Raw genomic sequence first — 14,357 nt, 5'->3', positions numbered from 1 at the left:
TCTTTTTAGTGATTGTTTTGGGATTCATAGTATATATCTTTTATTATAGTTTACCTTCAAGTAATTTACTGCTTCACATACAACATAAGAATCTTACAAGAATATATTTCTGTTTCTCTCCTCCTTTGTGCTTTTTGTATACTTCATATGTTTTAGAGATTCCAGAATACATTTTATTATCTTTGCTTTAAACAATTGTTTTAAAGATGTTTAAATAAGAAAAATAAGGGGTTTTGTTTTTTTGTTTGTTTTTAGAGACAGTGTCTCCCTCTGTCACCCATGCTAGAGTGCAGTGGCATGATCATGACTCACTGCAGCCTCAACCTCCTGTGCTCAAGCAATCCTCCTGCCTCAGCCTCCCAAGTTATGAAGACTACAGGAGTGTACCACCATGTCTGGCAATTTTTTTTAAAGATGGGAGTCTCACTATGTTGCCCAGACTGGTCTTGATCCTCCCACCTAGATCTTCCAAAGTGTTGGGATTACAGGCATGAGCCACCATGCCTGGCCATAAAAAGAAGTTTTTAAATATTTACCTACGTAGTTACTGTTTCGGTTGCTCATTATTTCTTTGGGTACATCCAGATTTTCATTTTATATTATCTTTTTAATTGCATGAAAGACTGACATCGCTGATAGCTCACATTTGCTGCTGGTGAATTATTTCAGGTTTTATATGCCCAAAGTCTTTATTTCACATTTTGTTTTGAGAGAGAGTTTTGCTGGGTGTAGAGTTACAGATTGTCAGGGTTTTTTGTTTGTTTGTTTGTTTTGTCTTTAGGCATTCAAATAAAAAATATTGCTACTCTGTCTTCTGGCTTTTAGTTGTTTCTGATAAAAGTCTGCTGTTCTTATCGAAAGTTTTATGTGTTTTTGCTCTCTTTTTTCCTTATAGTATCTTATTTTTGTGTGTGTGGTAATTTTTTACTGAGAGCTGCTTATTTCCTTTGCAAATTGTGAAAATTTTTGGAGATCTATAATAATGGTTTCTCCCTTGAGAAAGCATTTATTGGCTTCTGCCTAGGGCATTATCACTTTGGAACTTCTTTAAATTCTCAGCCTGAGATGTTTTGTTTTAACCACCCAGATGATTTGGACTCTGTGTACATTCAAAGACCAGTTTGAAAATGTTCAGACATAGACAGAAGGTTTGTATTTACGTTTTCTGAAAACTTGAGAAAATTTTCTTTTACTCCCTCCTTTCTCACCAAAGAAAAGTCTTGGGAAAGTATTGTATAGATTACTGCTTCCCAGTCCTCACAAAAACAACACATACACCCAAAACTTGCCCTTTATCTCTTTATTTTTTCATTTCTTGGACATTTGTAATTCATTACTGGTGACCTAACCTCAGTGCTAGCCTGCCATACTTTTCCTCAGTTTCTAATTTACTTGTGCCTTCTGGTTCCATCTGGGGAAATCTGTGTAGAGTGGAGGAGCTTTGGGTCAGTCAGGGTGGCACTTGGCTACCTTATTCTGTGTAAAAGAATGAACTCCAGACTAAAGTATGTTCATCTGTTGATTCACACTTTTTATTTTGTTTTGTTTTTTACTTTTAAGGAAGTGGGAAAACTCTTGCCTTTGCCATCCCAATGATTCATGCAGTGTTGCAGTGGCAGAAGAGGAATGCTGCCCCTCCTCCAAGTAACACTGACGCATCACCTGGAGAGACCAGAACTGAGGCCGGAGCTGAGACTGGATCACCAGGCAAGGCTGAAGCTGAGTCTGGAGCATTGCCTGATGATACTATAATTGAGAGTGAAGCACTGCCCAGTGATACTGCAGCCGAGGCCAGAGGCAAGACTGGAGGCACTGTCTCAGACCAGGCGTTGGTCTTTGGTGATGATGATGCTGGTGAAGGGCCTTCTTCCCTGATCAGGGAGAAGCCTGTTCCCAAACAGAATGAGAATGAGGAGGAAAATCTTGATAAAGAGCAGACTGGAAATCTAAAACAAGAGTTGGATGACAAAAGCGCCACCTGTAAGGCATATCCAAAGCGTCCTCTGCTTGGACTGGTTCTGACTCCCACTCGAGAGCTGGCTGTCCAGGTCAAACAGCATGTTGATGCTGTGGCCAGGTTTACAGGTGAGGTTTAGTTCCGTTTAATAAATCCTTTCTAGGCAAATCCCAAATGCTTGTTGGTAAAGATGAATGAGCTGTGGCTCCTGCCCTCTAGGGTAAGCCATTCTCATCTGTGAGCCAGTCAGTTAAGCCCTAGAGAAAATTGTTTGAGTGACATTTTTTCAGTTCCCTCAAGGATAATACATAGTTGGTGCCATTGTAGATGCATAGGAAATTTATTGGATACAATAGATGCTCAGGGCAGGGATTAGCAAACTGTCTGGTTTTGTAAATAAAGTTTTACTGGAATGCACCCACACCCATTTGGTTTTATATTGTCTATGGTTAGTTTTGTACTACAAAGGTGAAGTTGAATAGAGTTAATAGTTGTGACAGGGACCATCTGGCCTATGTGGCCAGTAATGTTTACTAGTGACCCTTTCAGAAAAAGTTGGCTGATCCCTGCTATAAGCAGTTAGGATTTAATTCTCTCAGGGAATTCACTCTGGGAAGGTCTTCACTCTGGGAATTTTAATTTTATAATAAAAGCAGTTAATTACCAAATTGTTGCTATTGCTAAGCCCTTTACCTGCATGATACTATGAGAACTTCTCCACCAGAGAAGAAAACAACAGGGCATTAGAGGACCTTTCAGAATAATTCTAATTGAGGGAAATAGGAGAGGTGTAGCACAGCTGCAGGTCATATTCCCCCCAGCATTATGGTGCACCAGTGCTCAGTTTTCCCAGAGCTTTGGAGGTAAGCATACCTGGGTTCAAATTCATCCCCTTTGGTGTGGTTGGAGGGGAGGGAGCAGGAAAGAAATGAGGTTGAAGAAGTAGGGCCCAGATCACAGAAGACTTGGTAAGCCCTGTAGGAGTGGCACCAACAGTCTGGCCAGGCCTGTTCTTTTGGCAATGCTCTAGAGCATTACACTGTGCTGATGACTGTCTCTGGTGATCTGGGGTGCCTGTGTCAGCCATGTAAGAAAGTGATCACCCAGATTGAATGAGTGTCCCTTATGTTTTCTGTCCCATAGGAATTAAAACTGCTATTTTGGTTGGTGGAATGTCCACGCAGAAACAGCAGAGGATGCTGAGCCGTCGTCCTGAGATTGTGGTTGCCACTCCAGGCCGGCTGTGGGAATTAATTAAAGAAAAGCATTATCATTTGAGGAACCTTCGGCAGCTCAGGTAATAGATGGTACTTCTCTTTTCCCCCTCACTGCCTTTTCTGAAATGAGCCTCAGGTGACATGGTGTGGGCAATGCCTTCTTCCCATTGCAGAATGCCATGGTGTGGTATCATCCAGACCCTGGCCTTTAGAAAGCCAAGAGTGCATGAGGGAGATTAGTTGAGGCCCTGATGTGGTGGTGGTAGTGGTGTTTGTGTGTGTGTGTGTGTAGGATGAGAGTAGGGTGTGCTGTAGATGATTCCTCTTAACCTGCTACTGACTGATGATATGGGTCTCTCTGGATCTGCAGGTGCCTGGTGGTGGATGAGGCTGACAGGATGGTTGAGAAAGGTCATTTTGCTGAGCTGTCACAGCTGCTAGAGATGCTCAGTGACTCCCAATACAACCCAAAGAGACAAACGCTGGTTTTTTCTGCCACGCTAACCCTGGTGCATCAGGCTCCTGCTCGAATCCTTCATAAGAAGCACACCAAGAAAATGGACAAAACAGCCAAACTTGACCTTCTTATGCAGAAAATTGGCATGAGGGGCAAGCCCAAGGTCATTGACCTCACAAGGAATGAGGCCACGGTGGAGACGCTAACAGAGACCAAGATCCATTGTGAGACTGATGAGAAAGACTTCTACTTGTACTACTTCCTGATGCAGTATCCAGGCCGCAGCTTAGTGTTTGCCAACAGCATCTCCTGCATCAAACGCCTCTCTGGGCTCCTCAAAGTCCTTGATATCATGCCCTTGACCCTACATGCCTGTATGCACCAGAAGCAGAGGCTCAGAAACCTGGAGCAGTTTGCCCGTCTGGAAGAGTAAGTTAGGACTGTCCCCAGAGGCTTAACCTCTAGTTAGTTACTGGAGTAAAAGGGGTCAGGATGGTGGGGAAATGGTAGAAAAGCCACCCTCTGTCATAGGGGCCTTATCTCAGTAGTAGGTAGCCTTTTTTTTTTTTTTGCACAGCATTTGGCAAGGTTACTCTTTCAGTGGATTTGGTTGCTGTTAAATGCCATACAGAAGCTTCAGTACTAATGAATATGGGTGACAATACATAATATTGAATATATAGACAATAGATTAGGTCCTATGCTGGCACTTTAGGTTCAGAATCACATTCAGTTACTTTCCTAACATCCTTGAGAGGAAGCAGAATAGATTCATGGTTAAGAGCACAGATCCTGGAACCAGAATGCCTGAAATCAAATCCTAGCTGTGGCACTCCTTAGGTGGTCAAATTATTTAACTTCTCTGTACTTTAATTTTCTCATTTTTGGGATAATAATAGAACCCATTATAGGGTTGTTATGAGGATTAAGTGATTGTAAATTCATGCGTGTAAAGTATTTAGAACAGTCTCTAGCACATAGTATATGTATATTGCTAAATGTTGGCTTTAATAATTTCTTCTTCTATTACTACTTATTACCATTATCACTATTCTCATTTATAGATGAAGAAATGAGGTCTAGAAAAGCCGATCAGTCTGCCCAAGGTTTCTCTGCCTGGAAGTGGTAGAACTGGGCCTCAGACAAGCCTGTTGGACCTCAGAGCCCATGCTGTGTCTTATTCCTGATGTCTTTGTCCATCTGCCTTTGGACCAGACTGATGCTCAGGGAATGGGGTCCAGATTGTCAAGATGAGGGCCTGGGAAGTTGAGGCAGACTATAAAATGTCCTTTGCTAGTGTTTTGTCAGGTCACAGGGTAATTAGTTTTTAGAACAAGTGTTTGATTTACTTGTTTTAAAAAATTGGTAAGTAGTATCAGTGGTTTACTGAGATTAGCTTAGAACAAGGCTTGGCAAACTACAGCCCTCGTGCCAAATCTTCCTTGCTGCCTTTTTTTTTTTTTCTTTTTTGAGATGGGGTCTTGCTGTGTTGCCCAGGTTAGACTTGAACTCACGGGCTCAAACAATCCCACCTTAGCGTCCTAAGTAGCTAGGACTACCAATGCATGCCATCACACCTGGCTGCTGCCTGTTTTTTTTAGTAGATGTTTTACTGGAACACAGAAAGACCCATTTATATATTGTCAGTATCTGCTTTTGCGCCAGAGTTGAATAGTTGCCATAGAGACTATGTTGTTCACAAAGCTGGAAATGCTCTCTGGCTCTTTACAGAAAAAGTTTGCTGATCTTGACCCAGAGCAGTAGTTTAATGTTTTACAAACTAGGATTTGCATTGTTTCCCGGCCTCAGCTCAGAAATGCAGGGAGTGAAGATCCTGAAGGGCCAGAATCTTATGTTTTGAAGCACCTCAAGTACTTTTGACTTTCCATGAACCATACATTGAGAAACATCATCCAACACATTTATCAAGTGATTACCACAAACCAGATGTTGTTTCTATGTGGTGGTTATACAGCAGTGAGTAATGCAAAGTCCTTGCTCTCATGGAGCTTACATTCTAGTAGAGGGAGATAATAAATTGCAAAGTAAGTCCACAGTGTACCAAGTGATCCTAAGAAGTAAGTCGAGCAAGGGTTGGAGAAAAGAGATTGGGTATGTGTGGTCAGGGAGGCTTCTCTGATGAAGCGAAAATTGAGCAGAAAGCTGAAGAAAGTAATAAAGTGAGTCATATGGATATCTGAGGCAAAACCCTTTAAGGCCTAAGGAGTAGCAAGTACAAAGGCTTGGAGGTGAGAGCATGCTTGGTTTGCTTGGTTTGTTTGGGGAAGAACAAGGAAGTCTGTGCCACTGGGAGGAAGTGAGAGGGTGATAGGATAGGAGGTCACTGACCCGGAATATGTATGGCCTCATTTAACTCACTGGAGGGAGTTTTTATCATTGCAGAGTATGGCATGGTAGTTGGGGTCAGTGAGTCCCAAATTTGGATCCAGACTCCACAACTGAATAGCCATGTACATACCTTGGGAAGTTAATCTCAGAGCCTCAGTTTTTTTTGCAAAAGGGTATAGAAGTGATACCTTACAGAGTATTGGTAAGGACTGTAATGTTTAGGATGCTCAGCAGTTGGTAAGAATTTGATTAAAGATAGCTGTTAGTTATTAATAAGCTTTCTCTCTCTACCCCAGCTGTGTTCTCTTGGCAACAGATGTGGCAGCTCGGGGTCTGGATATTCCCAAAGTCCAGCATGTCATCCATTACCAGGTAGGGGCATCTGAAAATGTATAGGCATCTGCCTGCATTGAATCGGGAAATTTTAAGGCAAAGGTTGGGGGAGGGAGGAAGAATTGTTGGTTCCAAGGCTCTTGCATCAGAGAATACCACTGGCATCGAGTGCCCACTACTCCCACTTTTGGAACACTGCTGAGATTTGGTCTCCAGAAAACCTTGCTTTGTCTGATGTCAAGCAACCCTTCTCTCCAAGCTACTTGATATTGTCAGGTTAGAGTCTTAGTTTTTTCTGTGAAATGGGCATAAGTTAAGCTTGTAATTGGTTACCCTGATGTAGAGAAGTATGAATAGAAGAGTGTGGTAGTTTAGATCTCTCTGGGCTCAAATCCCAGCTGTGTAACCTTGAACAAGTCATGTAATCTCTCTGTATCTCAGTTTTCTCATGTGTTAAATGGCAGTGAGTACCTGCTTCTTAGGGTTCTTACTGAGGTAAAATAAGTTACTAAGTATAAAGAACTTAAGAACCCACCTGGCACATTGTAAGCACTTACTCATGTTAACTGCCATTGATAGTAGCAGTAATATTAGTTTGTGCATCTAGTGAATATCAGCATAAAGCTGTGGTTAGGAGCATGGGCACCGGAACCAGACTGCCAGGCTTTGAATCCCCAGTCTGCTGCTTCATAGTTGGTTAGCGTTAGGCAAGTTATTTAGTACCTCTGGTTTCAGTGTCATCGTTTGTAAACTGGAAGTAACAATGCTAGCTACCCCATAGGGTTATCCTGATAATTAAATTGAGCTGATGCTCATGAACCCAGTAGCACAGTGTAAGTATTCAATAAATGGTAGCTGTTATGGCGTTATTATTTTTTCTCTTTAATTCCTCTTTGTGCTTTTAAAAATCTTTTAGGCTGCTGTTTCAGTGAAACAACAAACTCAAAGTGCTTTTTCCCATTCTCTCACTTCACAACAACAATCAACACAGAAGACTTCTGTAACCAAACGTGTGGGCATTTTTCACCACATGTCAACCAGCAGCCTCCAGCTGGGTGTCCTCTTACTTAGTTTCATTTTCTGATGCTGTCTTCCTGGAGATGGCCTCAGATCCCACAAGATGTCCCTCCTCCCCGTGACCAGTCTATAAGTCGGGGCCTCTGGAACTTCTGACCAACCAGCTTCAAGTTGGGGTTCCCTTGACCCCCCTCTTTGGGTTCAATTAATTTGCTACAGCAGCTCTCAGAACTAAAACACATTACCAGTTTATTATAGAGGATATTACAAAGAATATAGATAGGGAGATGTATAGGCTGAGGTATAGGGGAAGGAGCATGGAGTTGCCATGCCCCTCCTGGGTACACCACCCTCCAGGAATGTCCACATATTCAGCTTATTCAAAAGTTCTCCAAACTCTGTCCTTTTGGGATATTTATGGAGACTTCATTGGGTAAGATGATTAATTAAACCATTGGCCTTTGGGAAATAGCACTGAAAGTCCCAACCTTCTACTCCTGCCTTGGCCTTTCTGGTGACCAGCCCCATCCTGAAACTACCTAGGGGCTATCGGCCATCAGTCAGTAGTTTGTCATTAGCTTACAAAAAGACATTACTTTTGAGATTCCTTTGCCAGGAAACAGGATGAAGAGCAAAAACATATTTCACTGTATCACAGGTGCTAATTTTGGTTTAACAAATCTCTATAGTCTTCCCTTTTTTGGGGAAGTTGTTGGGTCAACCTTTGTGGAGTCAAGATGAATCAAATACAGTCCCAGCCCCTAAGAAGTATTGGATCCAGCAGAGGAGGTGAGATGACCACAGCCATAATTTAAGGCAGAAGGTATTAGAAAATTACCAAATACAATGGAAGAGAGAGGTAACTTCTAGTTTGGGAGGTTGGAAAGTACTTTTTAAAAAGATGCCTGGCATTTAAGGGTGGAGAGGATTTGGACATGTAGAGGCATTAAAGGAAGGAGCAAAGAAATGGGCAGTGTTCAGGGGCACTTGGCTCAGAGTGAAAAGAGGGGATGTGTTGGGAAAGGAATAGTTGCTGAGGCTGGAGGGGTAAGTTGGAGGCAAGTCACTAAAGGCCCTGAGTGTCAGGTTGAAGAGCTGGGCCTTTATCCTATAAGTAAAGAATGGCAAATCTCATTTCTAGAGCTCTTATGAACAGTTCATAGTGGCTGCTTAAAGTACTATATTGAAAAGGATACCTAGTTGTTATCTGGGTCCAGTGGAGAAGACTGTTGTGCTTGATTAATGGTGTGTGCCAGGGGCTCAGTGGGTGTGTCAGCAACCATGCCACATTATCTATGGATAATATATATATAGGAGTAGAGACCGTGTAACCCAGGGATTAACATGGTCTGTGGAGCTGGGCTGCTTTAAATCCTTGGATAAGAAGTGACTGCTGTGGTCTGGCTACATGGTCTTGAGGACCTGAACCAGGTTGAGGGGCATGGGAGGGGAGAGCCTACACAGTGAATGGGCTAAACCTGGGAACATTTTGAATGTGGGACTAAGAGAGGAGGGCTAGATTGCTCTACAATGCTGCAGAAGTTTACCTGCCTGGCTGGAAGGTAGGAGTGTCCGGTTTGGGGATGTGGCCCTGAGGAGAGGACCAGTGTTTGGCAGTGGCCATGTATTGATATCCTGGTTCTTCCTGTGGCAGGTCCCACGTACCTCGGAGATTTATGTCCACCGAAGTGGTCGAACTGCTCGAGCTGCCAATGAAGGCCTCAGCCTGATGCTCATTGGGCCTGAGGATGTGATCAACTTCAAGAAGATTTACAAAACCCTCAAGAAAGATGAGGACATCCCGCTATTCCCCGTGCAGACAAAATACATGGATGTGGTCAAGGTAGAAAGCAAAGTTAAAACCCCAGTGTTAATGAAGGGATTGGGCTGCTGTCTTGCAGAGCATCTTGCTGTGGGACTCTGGCAGCAAAACCCTTGAAAACTAAGGAATGGTTCTGCCAACAGCTGAACAAGGAGACTTGTAGAAAGGATTGAGAGCAACATACCTGGGAAAAGAGAGAAAAAGGGAGTGACTGAAGGTGTGAGGCATTTTCTCCCTGAACCATTTCTTCCTTGTCTGGCCCTGAAGTCCCCCCTGCTCACCGGACAGTGCAGTGGTCATGGCTGCCTGGATATTCTGTCAGAGGGTTGTCGACAGTGTGGTTAGCATTTCTTGCTGAGGCAGATGCTACAGGTTTGGCACATCCCTGGAGCAGGTGCCAGTAAATTCTGTCTTTTGGGTTTTAACTCAGCAGACATTCCCCAAGTAGGTGCTGCTTACCGTGGGACACTGTATTAGTGACCAAAGTGGGGTGGGTTCTCCTTCCCAGAGATTTGTCAGCTGTGAATAAAGTTCAGGTACAATGGAGCAGTGTGGAATTACTGGGAATATGGTTACATTGGAAGGAGAAGAGGTTCTGTCTCCCAGCTTCCTGCTGGCAAAGATGTGGAAGGGTACAGAGGAGGTGGAATTCCAGGAATTGAGGGAGCAAAAGCATGGCACAGTTCAAGGAATGTTGGCTTCTCTGGCTCAAAAGGAATATTAGCTATTTGGGGAAATAGGGTGGAGATAAGGCTGGAAAAGTGGAAATCATAGAGAATTCCCATTAGTAAGGAGGAATAGGAGCCACCCACCCAGGCTTCCCGTGGTTCCTTTGACCACATCACAAGATCCTTCTCATTTTGCCTCTGCAGTGTAGCCCCAAAACCCCCTAGAGGGAGAGTTGAAATGTTTTATCTTGCTCGGCTATGGAAGCCACCTGTAGCATCTGTGTAAAGAGTTCACTTGGGTTACCTATAGGTTGGCAGTCGAACCAGTAAGGGTTTTCAAAGGATGTGGCTGTTGAGGTTGATTGTTGGGAAAGCTGGCGGTTGTGTTTAGATGTGTACACACAGACGGGTAATGGCTGCCCACTAGGCTTCTATCAGGAAACAAACCAAATGCGTTTCAATAGGAACTGAACTGCATCTCACCACTGATCTCAAGAGCTTTTATTTATTTATGTNTTACCTATAGGTTGGCAGTCGAACCAGTAAGGGTTTTCAAAGGATGTGGCTGTTGAGGTTGATTGTTGGGAAAGCTGGCGGTTGTGTTTAGATGTGTACACACAGACGGGTAATGGCTGCCCACTAGGCTTCTATCAGGAAACAAACCAAATGCGTTTCAATAGGAACTGAACTGCATCTCACCACTGATCTCAAGAGCTTTTTATTTATTTATGTGTTTATTTATTATTATTATTATTATTATTATTATTATTATTAGAGACAGAGCTTCACTCACGTTGCCCAGGCTGGAGTGCAATGGCACAATCTCAGCTTACCACAACCTTCGCCTCCTGGGTTCAAGCGATTCTCCTGCCTCAGCCTCCCGAGTAGCTGGGATTACAGGCATGTGCCACCATGCCAAGCTAGTTTTATATTTTTAGTAGAGACGGGGTTTCTCCTTGTTGGTCAGGCTGGTCTCAAACTCCTGACCTCAGGTGATCTGCCGGCCTTGGCCTCCCAAAGTGCTGGGATTACAGGTGTGAGCCACTGTGCCTGGCTCAAGAGCTTTTTAAAAACACTACTTGCTGGGCATGGTGGCTCACGTCTGTAATCCCAGCACTTTGGGAGGCTGAAGTGGAAAGATCGCTTGAGCCCAGGAGTTCAAGACCAGCCTAGACAACACAGTGAGACCCTGTCTTTACAAAAAATAAAAATAAAAAAATGAAAAGAAAATAGCTAGGCATGGTGGTGCCTCCCAGCTGCTTGGGAGGCTAAGGTGAGAGGATCGCTTGATCCAAGGAGGTTGAGGCTGCAGTGAGCCTCGATCATGCCACTGCTCTCCAGCCTGGGCAGCAGAGTGATACCTGCCTTAAACACACAAACACAACTCAAGTGAGACTTTGCTTCCCAGAGGCCTATTTCAGATGAGTATTTTCTGTTACCTCCCCCCAGGAGCGAATCCGTTTAGCTCGACAGATTGAGAAATCTGAGTATCGGAACTTCCAGGCTTGCCTGCACAACTCTTGGATTGAGCAGGCAGCAGCTGCCCTGGAGATTGAGCTGGAAGAAGACATGTACAAGGGTAAGCCCTTGGGTGGGATGGGAATTGAGGAAGTTGAAATCTTTCTTTAACTTTTGCCTTGTTGGAACCATCTCTACTACTGTGGATCTTGTCAAAATCAGCAAGACGTCCTTCCCCCTCTTTGCTAACAGGCCCTAGTCCCAGATGAGCCTTCTGCCCTTGGTCAGTCTTTGTTTCCTCTGTCTCTGTCTTGTGCCCTCATGGACAGGCAGTGGAGTACAGTGAGGAAGGGAGCAGGCTCTCTGGCCAGGCTGCCTGTGTCAGAATGCCGGCTCATTGCCTTAACTATGTTACTGAGTCAAGTTATTTAACCTCTGTTGTGTCTCAGCTTTCTCCACCATAAAATGGAAGTAGTCAACTACCTACTTCATGGGATTGTTGTGAAGACTGATTGAGTTAAAAAATGTTAAGTGCTTGCAGCATTGCCTGGCAAATAGAAAGTGTTACATTTTAAGTTATTTGTCATTATGGTTCCTACTACACCTGCCTTCCAAGCTGACAAAGCACTTCCATGCCATTATCTCATTTGATCTTCTCCACTCTCATGACATGAACACAGCAGGAAGTACTCGCCTTTTACATATGGGAACTAGATACAGCAGAGGCACTTTGTACAGGGCAACAGCTCTGTCACAAGGCATTTCCTGAGCTGCTACTCTGTATGTGACCAGAGGCTGAGGCTTCAGGGATGAGTCTGCTCGGTCTCTGCTTGAGAAAGCTCCTGAGTCTTAAGAAGTGGTAGAACCAAATCTAGAACTCCATGCTCCTTCCACACCACCAAGTCTGAGGCTCAGCAGAGATGTTGACACCTTGGTGCCCAAGTCAGCAAATTCAGAGACAGACTTACTGCTGTCTGCTCAGCATGGAAGCCAGGAGCCAAACCAATGGGCTTGATGACAGTGAGCTGGTCCTCCTGGTGGCTCAGGGTTGGGGCTTGGGCCCGGCTTCCCTTCCTGAAGACAGGCTGAGGTGGAACCCTTTGGCTCTGCCAGCCTCTCCATGTGCAGTCACAGCACTGGTGGCAAGGCACAGGACAGCTGGGCTACAAAGAAGCATTCAGTGTCTCCTGAGGGGCAGTGGGTGGTTGTAGTTGTGAAGTCACCAAACCCCAGGTGGGCAGTAAGTGGGTGGGTCATAGGAAGAAAAGTGATCTTCAGTCAGGAGACTTGGGTTCTGGGCTCTGTCTGATGGCTGGCTCTGTGATGTGAGCCAGGTGACTTCTCTAAGCCTGAATTGCCTCATCTATAAACATAATTTCAGCCTTGGAGGATTTTTATGAAGTAAAAGGACAGAGCGGTCCTGCGTATCCCCCGCAAATGGTTACATGTTATCCATTTACAGCCCCTGCCAAGCCACCACTGGCTTCTTCAGAGAACTTTTGAACCCTGCCTCCCTAAAGTAGTTCTAAAACATTTTTCATTGTGTTATCCATCAAGGGAAACAAAATGTTTCTACAGACCATAGTAAATAGGATCTCTTTTTTGTATTGTGTTTCAAGGCGGAAAAGCTGACCAGCAAGAAGAGCGTCGGAGACAAAAGCAGATGAAGGTTCTGAAGAAGGAGCTGCGCCACCTGCTCTCCCAGCCGCTGTTTACGGAGAGCCAGAAAACCAAGTATCCCACTCAGTCTGGCAAGCCGCCCCTGCTTGTGTCTGCCCCAAGTAAGAGCAAGTCTGCTTTAAGCTGTCTCTCCAAGCAGCAGCAGAAGAAGACAAAGAAGCCAAAGGAGCCGCAGCCGGAACAGCCACAGCCAAGTACAAGTGCAAATTAACTGCCCTGGTCAAGTGTGTTAGTGACTGCACATTGCTCTCTGTTCTCTGGCTATTTGCAGAACTTCTCCCACCCTTGTGTTTCACTCCACCATCAACCCCAGGTAAAAACGTCTCCCTCTCTTCTACTCACACCCATAGCGGGAGAGACCTCATGCAGATTTGCATTGTTTTGGAGTAAGAATTCTATGCAGCAGCTTAATTTTTCTGTATTGCAGTGTTTATAGGCTTCTTGTGTGTTCAACTTGATTTCATAAATTAAAAACAATAGTCAGAGCCATTGTGTCATCCTGATTTTTTTTTTTTTTTTTTTTTTCTTTAGCTAGAAGATGGTTGGGGGCGTGGTGTCGTTTGTTTCATTATTAACTTAGTGAGTCTCCTGGGCCAGCACAGTGCTAAGCCCTTGAAAAGACAGGAATAGTGTCAGGCCTCTGGCTGCCGCCAAGATTGGACAGTGTGGATGGAGCAAGAGGCTGGAATGTTCAAGAGGCACATGTTCCTGCTTTACCCAGAGCAGCACCCTAATAGCTCCTTAGCTCTCTCCCACACTCTTGGCTATTGTCTGAGCCACTGTGGGAGGTAGGCAGGGATGAGGTTGCTGTCTTCAGGCTTCCCTCACATCACAGAGTCAACAGTAACAGTCACAGGTCTGACGTGTGAAGCCCTCAGGATCTAGCCCCAGCCTTGTCTCCACTCCCCTCTGTGACAGAGCAGGCTCCTGCCCATGGTTCCATGCACCCCTTCTCTTGTCCTGAGCCTTTGTGCAGAATAGGCTTTTAAAACATCAGTCTGGATTGCCTTTTGGTCTTCTCCATCCCAGAGCACTGCTATGGGTCCTCTAGTCCTGAGCCTCCAAGTGGGGGCAGTGCTTCTCCTGGGGCTCCCTTAGTGTCCCATGCTTACCCTCTTCATAGCACTTGCCATGCTGTGTTCCCTTAGCTGAGCTCCTTGGGAGAAGAGGAACTTAAGGCTCGGTCAGCCTGGTATAAATGTGTGCCCAGAGAACTAGGGACTTCCCGGTGCTGCCCCAGCTTTGTCTGCATCAGTGTAGGTGAGTATCCACAACTTCCACAACCATGAGAGAAGCACAGATTTCTGCATTACTGTCTGGCTTCCAAACAGGTGGGCACAATACAATACAGCTGTTCAGTTCAAGGGGTGCTAGGGAATTGAAGAGGATACACAAATGG

The 14,357-nt window shown here is 44.7% G+C and overlaps 1 protein-coding gene across 1 annotated transcript in view; it reads left to right on the top strand.

Annotated features, from left to right (window-relative positions):
* Positions 1–13,443, top strand: part of DDX24 (DEAD-box helicase 24) — a 29,580-nt gene extending 16,137 nt beyond the window's left edge. The window contains 7 exon segments of the mRNA XM_017857925.1: positions 1,561–2,085; positions 3,101–3,254; positions 3,545–4,060; positions 6,277–6,352; positions 8,985–9,173; positions 11,270–11,399; positions 12,898–13,443. Of these exon segments, the coding sequence (XP_017713414.1) occupies positions 1,561–2,085; positions 3,101–3,254; positions 3,545–4,060; positions 6,277–6,352; positions 8,985–9,173; positions 11,270–11,399; positions 12,898–13,169 (1,862 nt within the window). The 3' untranslated portion in view covers positions 13,170–13,443.
* Positions 13,444–14,357: the final 914 nt, after the last annotated feature.

The sequence above is a fragment of the Rhinopithecus bieti genome, unplaced genomic scaffold, assembly GCF_001698545.2.
Source record: "Rhinopithecus bieti isolate Rb0 unplaced genomic scaffold, ASM169854v2 scaffold_41913, whole genome shotgun sequence".
In the NCBI taxonomy this organism is placed as follows: domain Eukaryota; kingdom Metazoa; phylum Chordata; class Mammalia; order Primates; family Cercopithecidae; genus Rhinopithecus; species Rhinopithecus bieti.
Note: the sequence above shows the minus strand (reverse complement) of the source record. Positions and strands in the feature narration are given on the sequence as shown.